Source organism: Apus apus, chromosome 1, assembly GCF_020740795.1.
Source record: "Apus apus isolate bApuApu2 chromosome 1, bApuApu2.pri.cur, whole genome shotgun sequence".
Taxonomy (NCBI): Eukaryota; Metazoa; Chordata; class Aves; order Apodiformes; family Apodidae; genus Apus; species Apus apus.
In genome coordinates, this window is record NC_067282.1 from 174,623,109 (window position 1) to 174,641,152 (window position 18,044).

Here is an 18,044-nt window from a genome sequence, read left to right on the forward strand (position 1 = left end):
GCCTTAGCTTCCTTGGTGTAACCTGAGACAGGTCTTCTCTGTCCTGTCAGTAGCTCTCTGCATGCAATATTGCTTCAACATCCTTCACCCTCTACTTCTGTGTGCTCTTCTGGTTCTTCGGTGGTTTTGTATTTTCCCCTTGGATTTTTTTTCTTGTGATGTCCAGACTCCTGCAGGTGGGTTTAGAATATACTGTAGGTGATTCAATCTTTTCTTAATGAAAGTTACCTTTAAGAAAATGTATCAGTTCTATAAACAGAGTGCTAGCACCTTTTAACAATATCATGATGGTGTTGCTTTATTTATTTTCTCCTGAAGCAATGTGCGTATTTGAAGGCAGAACCTACTTTGAAGGACAAAGAGAAACCGTGTATTCAAGCTCAGGAGCCTGTGTTCTGTTTGAGTGCAAGGTAAGAATACTGTTGATAGAAAAACAAATTAAAAAAATTCTTGCATGTTAGAAATATCCAAGTCCCACTGAAGCAGTAGAAGCACAGACAGGTCTACCTTAGGAAGTGACAACAGAAAAGGCATCTTGTGTTTATTTTGACTGAGTTCCGCATCAAATTTTTGAAATCAAATTTACTTTGCATAGATGCAAGCTGTGATTATGCAGCTTGACAATCAAGCTGCATTCTTTCCTTCTTAGGTATCATGTTCATCATCAGTAATAAAAAGCCACCAGGCTACCTTCTGCTGCCACTGACATGTGTACAATGTTACTGTCAAAATTATGTGCTCAGGTATGAACGTGGTGGGAGCATAATCTGGAATTCAAGATAATTCTTAGTGGAAAAGCTAGATGAAAATGAAGGAAAAAGAGCTGGCACACCAGGTGTCTGGTTATATTTCTAGTGATGGAAATTGGGTAGGGTTATTGTTTTATTTGTAAAAAGAACACACCTGATGCTGTGTCAGTCTTGTCCTGCTGAAAGAACAGAGCTGCTGTTCAGGGCACAAATGGCAAAATAAACCCGAGGGACACTTGTGGGTTGAGAGTTACACAAATTGCTGCAGTGGGTCCTGCATTGCCTCTCGAGGGCGGGAGGAATGGAGAAGAATTTCCTCCAGTTAGAGAGCTGAGTTAGAGAGTTAGTTAAGCAGCTGCATGTGGCTGGGTGGAGCTGAAAACCTGAGCACAAATTTCTAGGGCAGAGAAGAGAGGGGAGAAGCTCCCTTGGCCACACTGCAGCTATCTGTTGGACCAGTTTCTGGAAATTTCAAAATATTTTCATACAGCTCTGAAAAAGTGTGTTTTACAAAGTAGAGCTGAGGACCATTGTCTTACTGCTGTTGATTTTAAGTACTGTGAGCTTATTTCCTGAGGTAGGTGCTTGGAAACCCTTTTGGGAAAGGAAAGGAGAAGCTGACCAAAAATCATTTTGGATTCAGTCATATTCTTTTCAGGGCTGTGAGCTCATATTTTCAACGTGACACCTGGGACGTGAATTCTGTGATTAGTCAATGACTATAATTAACAATCATCAGAAGTTATGTGAAGTTGCCTTGTGTTTCTTGCAGCTGGCAAGTGTGATGCTGTATGAACAAAATGCCTCTTGGCTGTGCTAGACTGGATTTTGTTGATTATCCTTGTTTGCTGGTGGCTCGCCTGACTGTCCCAGTAGAAATATTAAACAGCGACTCTGGATGATTCAAATGTTGCTTTTTCAAGGGCTGAAGTAGATACAGTTTCTGCTGAACAGCTTTGTGAATGATAATTCAGAGCAGAAAATCCACATGCTGTAAACTCTGTTGGTCAGTTAGGGAGTCATAGATAGGCACTATTTTATCACTGCCAGAGTTCTCATAAAAGGATATAATGAATGACTCCAGCTCCAGAGAGACTTAATAGGAATGGCACAAGTACTGATTTCATGCCTGAAAGCTTCTGATGATGTTATCAAGGCAATGTAGGGAATTTCGTCTTTTCGTTTGCACCTAATTCTGAACATCATTTTTATTTTGCTTGGCTGCTTCAGTTGTGTCTGTTACAGGCATGTACACTTCAGTTTGAATATTATAAAACAAGTGAATGAAAAATTCTCCTTCAAAATAGAATTTGTAAAAGAATTTAATGTAATCCAGACTACTCTGATATTACTCCTATCAAAGTTGTTTTGTTTGTTTGGGTTTGGGTTTCTTTTGTTTGTTTGTTTGTTTTGTTGTTTATTTTGTGGTATTGTTGGGTTTTACTTCTTCTGATGTGCATCACCTCTGTGGCTGTTTTCATTCTTTTGTGTTATCAGGTTAGAGTTGGGGTCTGTGTCAGGATTCCTCAGGTTAAAGTTTGAGGAGTAATTTTGATATTGGCCATTGCATTCATGTTTCATCTTTATATTTCATGCTTGGAGTTAAAATTAAATGCTAGTTTCATTACAATAATACATGCAATGGCATATGCATGATTTTAAGCACCAACATGCAGAAATACAGGGTCCTGAGTTCAGTAAGCCCGTATTTTAGACATTACTGATTTTATAGGCCGAAGCCTCTCAAGAGCAGGTTATTGTTTGCCTTGTTTTCTGTCTTTGCCATACCATGACTAGATCACTGAAAGGCACATTAATTAGTGCCTAAGGGAGGCTAAAGGTGCTAGATCTGTGGTAGCTAGATTGCTAAGGCAAACATTTCATGTGGTCATATTGCAGTGACTGTGTGTGACCTTCACTAAGTGCCTGAAGATGTTCAGAATCCATATTGTGGCATTGGCCATTTCCAGATGCCTCATCCAAGCTTAGCTGAGAAACCCTTTCTTTCCTAATACGGAGTCGGTGCCTGTTTCCTTCAGCATTACTGCTACAGTGCTGACATGAGAAATGTTCAAATTTGATTTTGCTTGCTGTGCAAATAACAAACTGCTTTAGAGCATTCATTACAAGGACCCTTGACTCTAGAATCTACTACCTCAATTTCTGAGAAATAATTATTACTCTTTCAGGCATAATTCTAGGAGAAACTTCTGAGACAAGTTACTTGACAGCTAAGATAAGAGAAGAATGAGAGCTGTTGCCACACTTTTGCTTGCTTGAAAAAGTTTGAGTATAGGGGAGTTCCTGATGCTTTTATTGTACTATATAGTCCCTTCAAATGCTTTTTAAAGATACCTGAAGTTTGGCATAGGCGTTTTTTTTGTTTGCACATTATAATATCAAAACTCTGGTGAAGTTACCATTTATCTTTGTTTCTTCTCTCACAATATTAACCAATTACCTCAATTTAACAGGGCCATAAAATGCAGCGTATTCCAAAAGAAGGTTGTACAGCTTTGAACTGCCCAGAGTCTCAACAGATCCCCTTATCTCACAGTTGCTGCAAAATTTGTAAAGGTAAGATAATAGTGGGATATATGTGAGCACAGTGTAATTTTTTACTTTATAGCTTTTATAAAGGCTTTTTTCTTATAATTTTGAATAGGACACTCCTATGCGTGATTATCACTATAAATCTGGGGAAGCTGAATAGATAACATCTGTGTTGTGACATCTGAAAATTGTTAGCAAAATGTCTAATAGCATAAATTCTGTGAAACATGTTTACTGGCACTTGTGTTTTTCATCCTGGCCAAAAGTGGTTGAAAGGTCCAAGAAATATACATAATTAGGTATTTTTCTGCCTTTCACCCACTCTGCTGTCCAAACAAAGTGAGATGGGAGAAGTGTCCCTGTTCTCCAGCATGAGATGCTTCAGATGTCTCTTTCAGAGAACTGTTTGTGCTATGCAATTGTTCGCAGACTGGAATGACTTGTTTACCTGTTTGGGGTTGCTGTCTGCATCTAGAAACAGAAGCTTTAGGGAATGTTTTTGTACACTATATACTTTTGTGTGTTACACCCAGACTGCTCCTTACCAAAGTGGAGAAGTGCACGAATTGCTCTGTGTCTTGAGCCCACTCTTTTGATCTGGACTATTATCGGTATCTTCAAAGCTATGAGCAAGTGGCTACATCTGTTTCTTCTACAGCTAAATAATGATAAATTGATACTGGGCATGAAAGAACATCTTGGGCTGATTTTGGGTATACATCAATGAAAATAAAAGTGCAGCTATACTTGTTTCTGTACTCCTCAGTGTGAACATGAAGGGTATTATTAATGACATCAAGCAGAGAGATAAGAAAGTAGAGGAACTTAAGAGAAGTTGATAGATCTTGAATTCTATCACAGTCCAAAAGGATTTTTTAAATTATAATTGTCTATAAAATCTTAAGTGGCATAGAAAAAGGAATTCTGAGTTTATTGTGCCTGGTATAGCTGGAAAATTGTAATATATGTGAAATGAGTGCTTCCTGAACACTTTCAGTCCTACCTGAACCCTACTACCTTGGCCACTCATGAGCCCTGGAGCTGCTTCTTTAAACATGAACTTGCCGTATGTTATTATTCAGCAGCATGTATTTTGTTTATTAATACAGCACAGAGGTAAGTGTTAAGAATCTTTAAAAAAAAACATCAACCTTTCTGCATAACATGTACAGTCTTAGTTATTTAATGTCAAAATCTGATGCAGCCAATCCAGGGCAGAAAATAAAAAAATAAGACTACAATACCACTAGTCAGCAAAATAACAGCATAAGATTTCATAAGAGTAAACAGAAGGATTTTAAAAAGCCTACCGTGTTGAGAGGTTCAGTGTAAATTTTCCAGCCTGGAGAAGAACTTCAGAATCTTAAAAAGTTATAATTAAAATGTAATGGAAAATGGTCATACTTAGCAAAAATGGAAGGGAAAAAACAGGAAAATAGGATAGGGATGGCTAAAAGGTGAGATTTTAGGAATAAACTTCTCTAAAATGTAAAGAATGATGCAATCAGACAAGTGTTTTCCATTATTAGAGCTTGAAAAGAAGAGCTAAGGGGAAGAGAAAAGCAAAACAAGTCAACGTTAATAAAAGATTTTCAGTAAAATGTGGAAGGATTCTGTAATTTATATATCTATATCTGGAAACAAAAAGAGTTAGGGAAAAAAGTAGTTGCACTAGTAAATGAGCTACTGAGTGTCTAAGCTTTTGAGCTTTTATAAATGTCCAAACAAACAATCAAACAAAAAATATATAATTAAGAAGTGTCCTGTAAAAGTACTTAACCATGACAAGGAGACAGTAAGGGGATTTAAGCAAGCCTCCTATCCAGCTGCCTTAGATCAATGCCATAACCTGAAATTGAATTGAAGACCTAGAGACAGTCTGTTCTTGTGGCCTTTGCTATTCCTTTCATCCGTTTCATGCTTGGTACAATTTATTTTCCTATATCTCAGAGAAAACAGAAAGGTATTCTTTGACCCAAGTGAAAAAAATATAAGACTGTCTTGGACAGGGATGTTTTATAATCCCTGGATTCTGTTTAACCCTCAATCATGTTTGTTTCTGTACAGGCCATGACTTTTGCTCTGAAGGACATAACTGTATGGATCATTCTGTCTGCCGAAACCTAGATGACAGAGCAATCTGTAGCTGCCGAGATGGCTTCCGAGCCCTTCGGGAGGACAGTGCCTACTGTGAAGGTAATATCTTGAACAGATGCTTGAATATAAAGCTCAGCTTTATAAATTACTCTGGGAAGAATGTATTGTTTCATAAGTTGTCAAAGGGATAGGCCTATTACAGGCAATGAATTAGATATGCAGCAGATTAATCGACTAAAATAATGATCTCTACAATTAGGTTATTTAAAAAAAAATAGCTCTGGTCAGTGTCAGAGTGGCAAGTTATTATGGCTGAGGGCTTGAATTAGAAACATGCATCTATAGGGAAGTTTCACATTCTGAATATTCAGATATTCAGGCAATTCTAAAGTTCAACCATTTGAATAACATATTAGTATACCATCTAGTTTCTCTTTTCAGAAACTCCCATTCTCTCACTCCAGGAAGCAAGTAAATGCTGTAGACTAGATACTAGTGTTGTTAATCATATTGAGTAATGATTTATTATTTGAGCTGCTCTTCTGGTATCAGGGAGCAACAATATACTTATCAGAAGTGAAGTCTATATTGTGTGAGTCTTTACAACATAGTGTAATCCTGTGAAACAAAACCACCCTTGCTCCAGTAGCAAGAGCCATAGTCCTCTGCACAATCTCTTGGCTTTTGTAATGACTTGTTCTTCCTCTCAAAAACCCTTGTTCTGCAAACACATAATACAAGCGTACTATCAGGGCATTCTGACCATAAAGCTTTTGTGTTGGCAGCAGGATGGCCTTTGACTAGTAAGCAGTTCAGTTCAGATTTAGCCTGCTAAATTGAAAGTTAAGCATCTGTGAGTAGAGTCTAAGGTATTCTGCAGTCCCACCTAATACCTGGATTATTCTCTGGCAATGCACAATTAAATTGGATGAAATAAGGCCTTTTAAAATTATTCCATTGGCTGAACTCTGCATAAGTTAATGCCTGCAGCTTACTTAAGTTAGTAGCTGCTTTAATGTCATCGGGAATGCTCATCTGTAGATTTAAATTTGAAAATTCATTACTGTTTTGGGGAAAGGAGTATATAATTAATTTAGCTTCACATAAATCTCTGCTTAATGTTTATGGTAAGCCTTCTTATGGAAGCCTGTTTTGAGAAATAGAGCTAAAAATAATGCAGAAACAAATCTCTTGCCCCTCATCGTGTCCCAGCAGGGACATCAGGACCTGCTGTGTAGCTTGCTTTGTGTCGAAACATCAGCCACTTTTTATCCCATAGTCCCTGGAGGCTACACTGAAGCTTAGGCTGCAGGTCTGCATTTCTGGGAACTCATCAGCCGTGTATTTTTTGAGGGGGTCACTGAAGCAGTGGAGTTATAGTGAAAGCAGGTTCTTTAAGAAGGTTTTTTTTCTGCAGCACTATTGTTACTCAGCTGAATAAAAGCAGAAAAACAAGTTATGCTTTCTTAGTGATCACTCAAATGAGAATCTGTTGCTATGTATGGAACTTGCAAGGCATGTCATAAGCAAAAAATAAAACAAGCTTTTTGATCAGCATTGGTGGTGAAATGTTTAGATGGGGACACAGCAGATTATCACATGTGAAACTGATGCATTTGTATTATAAGTGGATTTATCATTTTGTGCAGTACCTGAATTCAGTATGATGGTTTTTTGAGAAGGGTTCTTGGTTTAAGTGCTTCTTTATGGGCAAATGACATTGTTTCAGGGTGGCAATTATCAATCTGCTTAAGGGCTTTCAATAAAATGGCGTGAGTAAATAAAAAGTTGGGACACTATTTATATAAAAATAAGAATTCTATTACTATGTTTGGATGCATTAAATTCAGTCTCAAGTGCATATGATTTAGGGCCGGATCCAGGAACACTTGCTCACATTGAAGTTAGTGGGAATAAGACCTGTTGGAAAGATGTGCCCACATACACGAAGCGTGTGAGATTGGATCCCTGCCAGATGAGGTTCTCCCAGCCAAGGGCAAATATAACTCAGCAGGCAAAACAGCCTGGCAGTTATGTTCCATAGCTGCGAGGTAGGCACCACGCTTGAGCAATGCACAGTTGGTACACGGGTCTGGACCTGGCCTTGGCTGCCCATCCCTGCCTGAGTGTGGAGTGTAGAGGAAATAAGGTCCCAAACGGAAACTTTAGGATTGTTTCTGTGGAAGAGAAAAGGCAGGGCACTGAAATATCCATGTTTCTTCAGAGTTGTGCTTTAGTACACAAAAAGTATTCCTTTTTTCCATTCCAGCTGTCTCTGAGCACTGAGGTTTTTATTTCTGGAAAAAACCTCTTACCTTCATATTAAACAATGCAATAACTAAGGGCACAATAGCAATAGTGCACCACCAAGTCATTTCAGAGCCCTTCCCCTCATCTTGAAAGGCTGAAATGGTCCCAATCTTCTTTTCTCAGCACATACCCTTTCTTCACTTTGCCATTATTGTGGCTTTAATTACAAACAATGTCAAGCATAGACATGTGGAGTTAACACAAAGTCTTTCAGAAAAGGCTTTTTGTAATGGCTGGAGCCCATGGTATCATGGCTGTTTCTGTATTCGCACTTCACAGACTTCAGAATTGGATGTCATTGATTCTGTGTTGGAACCAAACTTCATTAAATACAATCCTGATTTGTGCCTCAGCACTGTGAAAATTCAAAGAATAAACAGAAGTAATGATGCTCCCAGTAGCAGAACTTCTTCTTAAGGTAGCAGAGTAAAAATAAAAAATAATCAAAGCTGGTTTCAGTGTGGGTCTGGAAAAGATGCATAAATTTAATCTGAATGATGGAAGAGTTTGGCTTCTGTCCTAGAAAGAACTGGTGCTTTTCCAAAACTGTGTGATGTCTGTAGATACTGTTATGGTGAATACCTTTCTGGTTTATAATAGTAATATTTGTTAATATTTATGTCACATTTAGCTTTCCCTTGGAGGACTGTTAAAAGCAATACTTAAGGAGTTGGGAGTCCTTCATTTATATACTGTGAGCCTTATGCCTAGTACTCTGACATGTATTTTCTACCTCAGGCTATTATGCATTTTGAGATACTTTATTGGCAGGTTGGATAAGGATTATACTGTGCTGCCCAGGTGTAGGTGCCTTTGTGTATAGCGTTCTTGGTGTATAGCCGACCTAACAGCAAGGTTTTACAAAAGCAGATGTTCTGATGCAGTGTAATTAGTTTTGCCCAAAGCAACACCTACAGTGCTCTCAAACTGGTGATCGCCCACCAGGATGTATTTCAAATAGCATTCAATGCCCTCTGCATATGTGGTGGCAGAGTCATGTTGAAAAAGTTTTTCAAAGATAAAGTTTGTGACTCTTGGCTGTCAGGGTATTCTGATGCATCTAGAGGAGTGAAATATACCCATATTTCAAATAACATGGGTTTGCAAATAGTCTGCTGGTGGCAGCTTGAGGTGTCGTTCTCGGATCCTTGAATCTAAGCTGTTTTTGTGCAACACGTCATGCACTTTTGGCGGTCCTCAAAAGATGTGTTTGGGGAGGAGAAGTTTCTTCTAACCTTTGAAGACTGCACTTAGATTGCTTAAAATCAGAGTTTCTGATTCAATAATAGCGCTCAACTGTCTCTGTGCAAAATCTGATTTCACTTCAAAAGTGTTGCCAGGGATTGCTGATTAAATTGAGAGAAGAGTAGGCTCCAGAAAGGAGACTGGAGAATGCAGTAATCTTTTGTAAGCACCAGGATTGAACATGATCTGAGCAAAACAGGTTATTTTCTTTATCAAGAGGATTTTGCCTGATGCAGAGGCCTCTTTACATCAGGTACTGATTTTGTCTGGGATGGAGTGAAATTTTTATTCTTTATTTTATTTTATTTTTTTGTAGCAGCCTGTACAGTACTGTGTTTTATTTTTGTGATGAGAGCAGTGTTACTAACTCAGGAATGTTTTAACTACTGCTGAAAAGTGCTTGCACAGTAGTGCCAAGGCTGTCTCTGTTTCTCACTTCTCCCTCAGCCATGGGCTGGGGGTGGCTAAGAGGTTGGAGGGGGAGCACAGCTGGGACAGCTGACCCCAGCTGACCAAAGGGATACCCAGACCATATGACTTTGTGCTCAGCAGTAAACATGAGGATACTCTGTCTAAGGTGGCTGTTGCTCAAAGACTGGCTGGGACTCAGTCTGCTCTTTTGCTCTTCTGCAGCCACTGGCGAGTGCTGAATTACTGGCCAGGGTCAATTCTCCACGCATCACAAACTTATGTTATGGGTGTGTGGGCTTATGAGCTGTTTATTTTCTGAGACTTGGGAATGTAGTTGTACTACTTGCACAGTACACAGCCTGGCCAACTTATCTTGACAATTTGGGGTAATTTAAAAAACCTTGTGAAACCCTTTTCCATTTTTATCCTAATTTATCCTTTTTCCTCAGTAACTCTCCTAATTTTTCTGCTGTTGTCTTGTTTGTCCCAGTTTCCAGTGCAGCAACTGAAATAAGACCAAATACTGAGTGACTTTGTCAACATTTCAGAATGGCATCAGCCTCACTGATGATTGTCCCTTGAAGGGAAAAGGTCTTCAGTTTAGAAATCTGCTGTCTAATAAGCTGGCTTGATTTCAGTCTTCCTCAGTGGAAGGAAGTAGGCAGTGTTAAGAGGATGAATTTCCTATTTCTGGAGTAGATGTCTGAAAGCACATCCCAAGTGCCACTTGGTTGGATCTCATTAGAGGTCCAACCTCAGCTCAGAGTTGTAGGTTCACATTCTGCTTGGAAAAATTTACTAATCCATCCCTGTGTTTGGATAAAAATACTAATGCATTATTCAACGCTCTTCCCCAACAACAAAAAATTGCATTTCTTCACTTACCTAAATTGTGCAATCTGTTGTTAATCTTCCAGTTAATCTTGTTGGTTTAAAATGCTGGATTACATAAAATAAAGTACATTCTCAGAATGGGATTAATTTCTACAGATTGCAGTGAAAAGATCTTACAAAAGATAAAAAGTAATAATCAAATTACAGTAGGATGTCTTGCATCATATTGACCAAGTACAGTAATATTTTTTTATTTTGAAAAGGGTAATATTGAGAAAAGGGTAATTAAGATAGAGATCTCCATAATGAAGATGAAGTCCAGCATATTAAAATATGTTCTATTAAGTCCTCTGGGTCTTTCATAACCAGCAGAGGGCTGTTTGCTAGCTTTGCTGTCTTCATGGCATGAACCAAACTCTTTGGGTGAGAGTCTTGCTTAGGAGCTCTGCAGTACTGTCAGTTTTGTGAGACTGAGAAGGTTACCCAAGCTTCTCTCTTCATACTATGAGTCATGATTCTATGATTCTATGATACATAAATTCTTTTTTTGGAAGTGAGATGTGGCAACAGTGTCCTATATAGCTAAGAAATAAAAATTTTTGTCTCCATTAACTGGCAGTGTTTGAATCATTACCTTGTCATTTTGGGTTGGGTTGGAAAACTAATCAAGCAGAAAGAAAAACTTCCACTCCATGAGGGCAGAATGTTACTCCCAATTCTCTATTCGAAAGTAATTAAACATTGTTGAAATGAAACATTAATATTAAACAGTATTAATATATTATCAATCATTAATATTTTTTCTCAGGCTGTGTCATCTTACTTCCATCATTAAGTTGCTGAGAAATCTAAATATGAAGAATTATCAGGGAAGTTCCAGTGTGTCAATGTATCAGAGTGGGCCAAATCCTTCTTGTCTGCCACAGCTCTTATTCAGGAATATAATAAAGCATATTCCTAGCTTAAAGTGTACAGGTAATATCCCTGATACCAGTTCATAAAGTGTGGTGCATCCTGGGGTACAGGTAGCCCCACCGCCTGTAGCAGTGAAACAGTTTGTATGTATACAAATTGGAGGATGTGATTCAGTGTTATTTGATTTTAATTACTTCTAGAGGAAGTATGTTCAGACTGATTCTTATCCACCATAGCCAGGACTGACAGTGATGCTATTACTATATATAAAAAAAGCTGAACCTAATCACATAAAGGGATCTTTTTAGAAACTCTTTTGAAGTCTTCTGTGCTACTGGTCTCTGGTAAGGAAATGCTTTCTGTACTGAAAGCAGCCCTTTTCCACCAGCAATGAAAGCATATATTGCTTTTTTTTTTTTTTAATGAGATATTAAGGTGAAATTTTTAATACAAATTGCTTAAATCTGCAACCTCAAAGCAAAAGAGAAAAGAAAATAAAACCTTAATTTTGTTCTTGTTTTCCTTTAATCTCCAGTTTTCACTAGTAGCTGGGAGGTGACTAGTGAAAGAATTACGTACTGTCACTGTGCTGAAAGTACCCAAAGCCAGCTGATTAGTTTCCTTCCATAACTTTTACAACCTCAGGCTAAAAATGCAGCACATCTTATGATATGTAGAGACTGGATCCCCAAGAGCTGAAACAAGGACACAGAAATGTCCAGCATTAAGCCAGACTGAATTTTAAATTATTATTTCATAAAGAGAGCAAAGCATTAGGGAAAACAAAAACAGGACCAGTGGTCTTTCTAATTTATTCTAAGTATTTCTAAATTCATGACATTTACAGTTCAAAATGATGAGAAGCTGTCATACTTGGAAAAAAAAAATATATTTGTAATTCAAATTAAAGACCTATTTCTAATTGAGTGCAATGCTGAAGGCGGATGGATCATGAACTGGAGTCTCAGTAAGTTGTTCTGATATTTGGAATTCAATAATTAATCATATACAACATCCTTTCATTCTCAGTATGAAGCTACATCAGACTAGTTATTCGGTGCCTAAGGAAAGCCCCCCCGGGATGCTTTCATGTCTGACAGATAACTATATATAATTACTTCTTTTATCAAGTATACACTACCATATGAATTAATTATAAGATACTAAATTATAAGAAGATGCAGTTTGCTAAGTAAAACATTACATGATGGCAGACAATATTTGTTTTTAAAAATGTCCCGTGTGATATATACTTTTTAAGCTATATAATGTATGTGGAGTCCAGTGATGGTTTCATGAGACTGAGATGAAGATTTTTATTTTCTTCCAAGAGTCTCACTTGCCCTGGTAGCTGTTGAACAGTATCTCCTACTGCATGTTTAACAAGGACGGTTTTATCTCAACAGTCTGTCTTCCTTTCCAAAAACTGGGGCAAGTTGAAATAAAAACAACTCTTTGTAGTGGTATAAATTATATTTCTGAAATGCTTTAATGTTGTATCGTGTCCTTTCAAAGCTATGTAAAGCTTCTGTCAAGGAATGTAGACCTTGAGTGACTTTGCCTTTATTTTAAGAGTATTTTCTGTCCTAATAGCCTCATATCAGGCTGCAGAAGATGGACAGAGAAATAATGAACTTCAGCAAAGATCAGATTTTAAATTATATGAAGGGAAAACCACCAAGATTCATAAAATTTGTGTATGTGTTATCTATGCAGTTTAATTATGGGCGAGGAAAGAGCACACATTGTGTGAGGATCCAGTACTTAGAATTTATTTTTAGTCTAACCAATTCTTTAGCAGGCTAGTCAAGATATAACAACCTCTTACTAGTTTGGTTGCAACAGTGCTAGCACTTAAAATCCAGCTCACCCAGTTTCTCTTAAGGTCCATTAATAATTCAATAAAAATCAATAGACACAAGTAGCTGCCCATTTCTTCTGACTCTCCAAATGCATTGCTGCTCTGGGCTGTTGGTGGCCAAGTGCTTTTTGAGGAGCAGCATGGTGGGCATGCTGGAAGGTTATTTTAATTTTTCTCCTTGGTCTGTGTGTATGCTTGAGGTTGTTTTTACATGTTTTAACTCACTACATGGGTTAAGTTCTTGTAGTTGGTTCACGAGGTCAGTTATGCTTCCTTAGGCTTTAGTGCTTTTTTTCCTGCCCACCATATGCCTCTGTAAGTGTGACCAGGGAATCACAGATGCCAGATACCATGGAGTTTTAAAGGAAATGGCTGGAGGCAGGACACTTTCCATAAAGGATCCTCAGCTCTGGAAATAGTCTTCTCTCTTAACAGCCCAGATTTACTGACTTAGTATCAGGCTCATTTGTTCTGGCAGGCTTATGTGGTGGATAAAGGCAATGATGGATAGTGAGGCCTAAGGAGGGGCTTTGTTTGTTAGTGTGAGAGTTTTATAGATTGCAGGTCAAGTTCTACTCTTATTAATGGGATTGTAAAACATAACTGGGAATTTAATTCTGTGGAAACAAATTAATTAGAGTATAGGAGAAAGGGATACAGGGAAACTTTTCCTGGGTTATATATGTTGCATAAATTTTGTCTGACTGCATGGGGGGATAAATAAAAGCTTTTTTGTTGTTGTTGTTTTTGTGTTTTGTTTTTTTATGTTTTTCAAGTATAAATAAATCATTGAAGTGCAGATTCCAAACACTTTTGCACAAACCAGTTTTCCCAGAGATGCATCTTTCATCTGTTCTACAGGGAATAGAGCCGGTTGATGATCTCCATGACTACACTGTTGTCAGTACATCACAGCTGGTGGCTCAGTTACCACATCACGGGCTTCATGCATACAAGTCTTTATTGTTGAATGTGTAGAGCCATTGGAGTGGTGCATTCATCCTATTGAGCTGGCTGACTTCAGCTTCTTACTGGCTAAACAGTAAGACATTAATGCTCATTAATATGCTAACTAGGCTTTTTGGCAGGAGAAAATTAAGATCAATGTTGTAGGCTTTCTTAGATAATGAAATTCGTCAGGTTCTCTGTTGTACTTAGTGTATTTGTGTCTAAAGGTGAATAAAAGGCTACAGTGGTGTTTCAATCAGTAAGCAGGATGAAAAGGCTTGTATTTTGATAGCTTGAAAGAGAACAGATGTTGGGCTCCTGCCCTGCCCCGGTTCAGTCTTCCTTGATCTGTAATACCTTAACCTCATGTATGTGTAGCTTGCATATGGAGTGCTAAAGGGGGGATGGAATCACACAGTCTCTGTGTGACTAGTTGTAATTTGTAACTTTATCCTTTCTGCATTCATTACCTTTTTGTCCAGCGGTGATGTAATTTAGTGCTAAAGTTGCAAATTGTTTGTAAAAGCAGCTTCTGATCAGCTCTGTGTTCATGGCTTAGAGCAATGGAGTCTTGACATGAGATTATGTTCTTTTAGGTGTCAATGTAATATAATAACGTGATAGAAATAATACTCACTTTTTTTCCTTTGCATTCTTTAGGCTTTTTAGAGAGCTGTGTGGGAGAGTTTTGTTTTCCAGTGAGCATTTAAAAAAAAATGTGGACTGTATCTTTGCAAGTCAGTTGGAAAAAAATTACCAGACTTGTTAAAATGAAACACTTAAATCCAAAGTTAACTGGATCAGTTGTGGATTGCTTTTTTTTTAACAGGAATTGAATGAACAAAGTTTTTAAATAAAGCTAATTCTAAAGAAAACATTTTGCAAAACCTCAATATGTAGTATGTTGGCAAAACAGAAGCTCTTGTTTAGAACCCTTTTAATTAGAAGTTTTGAATCAAAGTAGCTCTGGCTTTAAGTTTTACATTGCAAAATGAAAACCATTAGCGTTTTGGGTCTCCTGTGGCTTTTTACCTGCCAAAGCAATAATTAATATACTTTTCAGAATGTTCCATTTAATGTTTTTGAGGCTTTGGAACTTTAAGTAGAATTTTCTAGAGGTGCCATAGCCAGCTCCTAGGCAGTTTGTTGATGCCAAGAACATAAGGCCTCTAATTACTTGAAGACTGATGCTGTTACTTTAAAACAAATCAACACCATTAATTTAATATGGAGTTGTGAACTGGAATTATAAAAGATACAAGTTGCATTGTTTGTGATAGTAGCAGGGACATATGTTGCATCTGTTGGCTGGTTTTGTGAACTGCACATTTATGTTTCTGCATAACATCTGTACGTCAGGAGATCTGTGCCATTTTCCACTAATTCTGTGCAAAACCAGCTCCCTCTGTGGTAGCCTTGTGATAGTTTCATTTTTCTTTTTCTTTCTCAGATAACTTTCACAACATGTGTTTTGAGCCCTAATATGCTCACTGTGCCCCCTGTAAATACACATTTATTTGTATGGTTGTGTATTTCCATGAAAACTACAAAAATAACTTTTCCAAATCAACACTCTGATAGCGGTATGATTCTTCCATGCCTGCAGAGCTTATAGGGAAAGGAAAGAAATCAGCTGAAATATATCGACTGTGAAACTCTTAGGAACCGAGTTTGTCCAAAACGGTCTGGGCTCACCACACTGAGCATTTGCAGTCAACACCTTCGTGGTTTGAAACAAATGGCCCTCAGCTTCTCCATCAGAATCCAGCAGAACAGTTGCATGGGGCAGAGAAACTGGGGAAAATACAAGCTTTTCAAAACTCAGTGAAACTAGAAAATTACCACAGAATCAGTAATATTCAGTGTCATGTCGTTTTGTACTGCAAGGCAAATTTTCTTCTGGGAATGTAAAGAGGGGAATAAAGCAGGCAATGATAGCAGATGGTAAGTAGCTATTGATACAAAGGCACTGGAAAGAGAGGAAGAATTGTGAGATAAGCGTATGACCTAAACAGGAGTAAAATACAGGAGTTAACACTGTTGACATTTACCATCACAACATTAAGAAGTCAACCCTGATTTGAGTTTATAAATCCAGTCTATCATTTGGAACTAACATCAGACTCTGGAACACCCCACTGCTTTCCGTCCAGAGATTTTACTCTTCACCCTGAAAGCTGTAAACTTAATTGAAAACAGGGAGGAAATCAAAACTGATGAACAGGGAAAAAAAAAAGAAAAGCAAGCCAACAATCCACCCCTTTGATTTTTAACATACTTTTTTACTATGGTTCAATGGCACATTGCATGACAAGATAACTGGATGTGCACAGCATCTGAGTCATGCTCTCTATCATTAGTATTAGAGTAACAGCATGCTACTAATAATTTCCAAATAAATGTGACTTTTCTTTGCAGCATGATAATAGTGAGCAGAAGTCTGGGATTTTTTTTTGTTATCTGTGGTGCTTTTGCTGTCTTACATTGAAGTATAACCTGTTACTATAAATATGTCTAATTTTGCAATCCAAGGGAGTATCAAAACCAATCAGGTTTTGAAGTCCATGGCTACAGTGGTTTATGCCTGGAGTTTGCTACAAGACTTCATGCTGTAGGAAGTATTCTACCTCAACAATTTTTTTATCAAATTGCAACTTTTTTTCTGCCACAGCAGGTTTTTATATAAAGCAGATTCTTTCAGCTTGCTTTCAGATATGGTGTGTGTATATGTATCTATATACACAGAATCACAAAACTGTCAGAGTTGGAAGGGACCTCTAGAAATCATCTAGTCCAACTCCCCTGCTAAAGCAGGATTACCTAGAGCACATTACTCTGGACTGCATCCAGGTGGGTTTTGTTTATCTCTAGAGAAGGAGACTCCACAACCTCCCTGGGCAGCCTGTTCCAGTGCTGTCACACTCATAGTAAAGAAGTTTTTTCTCATATTTAAATGGAACTTCCTGTGTTCCAACTTGTGCCCATTGCTCTTTGTCCTGTCACTGTAAACTACTGAAAAGAGTCTGGCTCCATCCTTCTTGCACCCACCCTTTAGACAGGCATGAATAAGGTCTCCGTTCAGCCTTCTCCAGGCTAATGAGTCCCAGCTCTCTCAGCGATTAAGCATAAGAGAGTTGGTCTTATACACATATATGTAGATATGTATAGATGTATATGGTAACATATGTACAAATTACTGATTGACTATTCTATATTTCTAAGAGAAACTTTTCAGATCTTATCATGTCCCTTATAGTTATTTCCCAAAAAACAGTACCTGTTAGATCAAAGGCATATAGGATGCATATAGTATGCATGTAGTAGTGTGTTTGTATGCTGATAACTGCAGTGACTACACAGGTACAGTGATGGGTGACATGGCAATGTTGAGGCAAATTGGTCTGCTGTTTGGGACCCCAGTTATTTTTTTGGTTCCCACTTAAACCAGGGAATATCATCACATGCACTTCAAAAGACTCTGGAAAGATGTAAGCCAGTGTAATCTTCTTTGTAACTTCACCAACAGATGTTCCCAGAAAGCTCATACCACTTCTTGTATTTCAACACTTCAAACAGGTTTTCTTTAAAGGAGATGGCAAAAAATCTTCCCAAAATACGTTGCTGCTCAGCTTTTTAATCTAACCTACTACTAATGGAGGTGAATAGCATTGTATAGAGAGATTGTAAAGAATGCTGCTGTATTTGACTTGTGTTCCTCTTTGCCTTATTTACAGATATTGATGAGTGTGCTGAAGGGAGGCACTACTGTCGGGAGAATACCATGTGTGTAAATACACCAGGATCCTTTATGTGCATCTGCAAAACAGGATATATACGCATCGATGATTATTCATGTACAGGTAAGAGCTGTATACTTGTGCAAGGAAATAGCAGGATGGTGGTATGTAAGAGCACTGATATGATTCTTCTGAAGTTTATAATTGTTAGAGTTGCAAAATGTCTATATGAAATGTTAAGCAGAATAAACACCAAAATAATTACAAGGATACAGTGCAGAAAAGCTAACGCATTTTACAGTTTATATCTATGTTATCTCATTTTTCTGAAATTGTAAGAGTCTGGATTGTCTTACAGGTCTCCATGGCTTTGGGTGCTGATAG

The 18,044-nt window shown here is 37.9% G+C and overlaps 1 protein-coding gene across 1 annotated transcript in view; it reads left to right on the top strand.

Annotated features, from left to right (window-relative positions):
• The window catches only part of NELL2 (neural EGFL like 2), a 153,388-nt gene that overhangs the window by 63,368 nt on the left and 71,976 nt on the right, over nt 1-18,044 (top strand). Inside the window, exons 10-13 of the mRNA XM_051613080.1 lie at nt 319-410; nt 3,224-3,326; nt 5,370-5,498; nt 17,658-17,783. Coding sequence (XP_051469040.1) covers nt 319-410; nt 3,224-3,326; nt 5,370-5,498; nt 17,658-17,783 — 450 coding nt within the window. The remainder of the gene's footprint in view (nt 1-318; nt 411-3,223; nt 3,327-5,369; nt 5,499-17,657; nt 17,784-18,044) is intronic.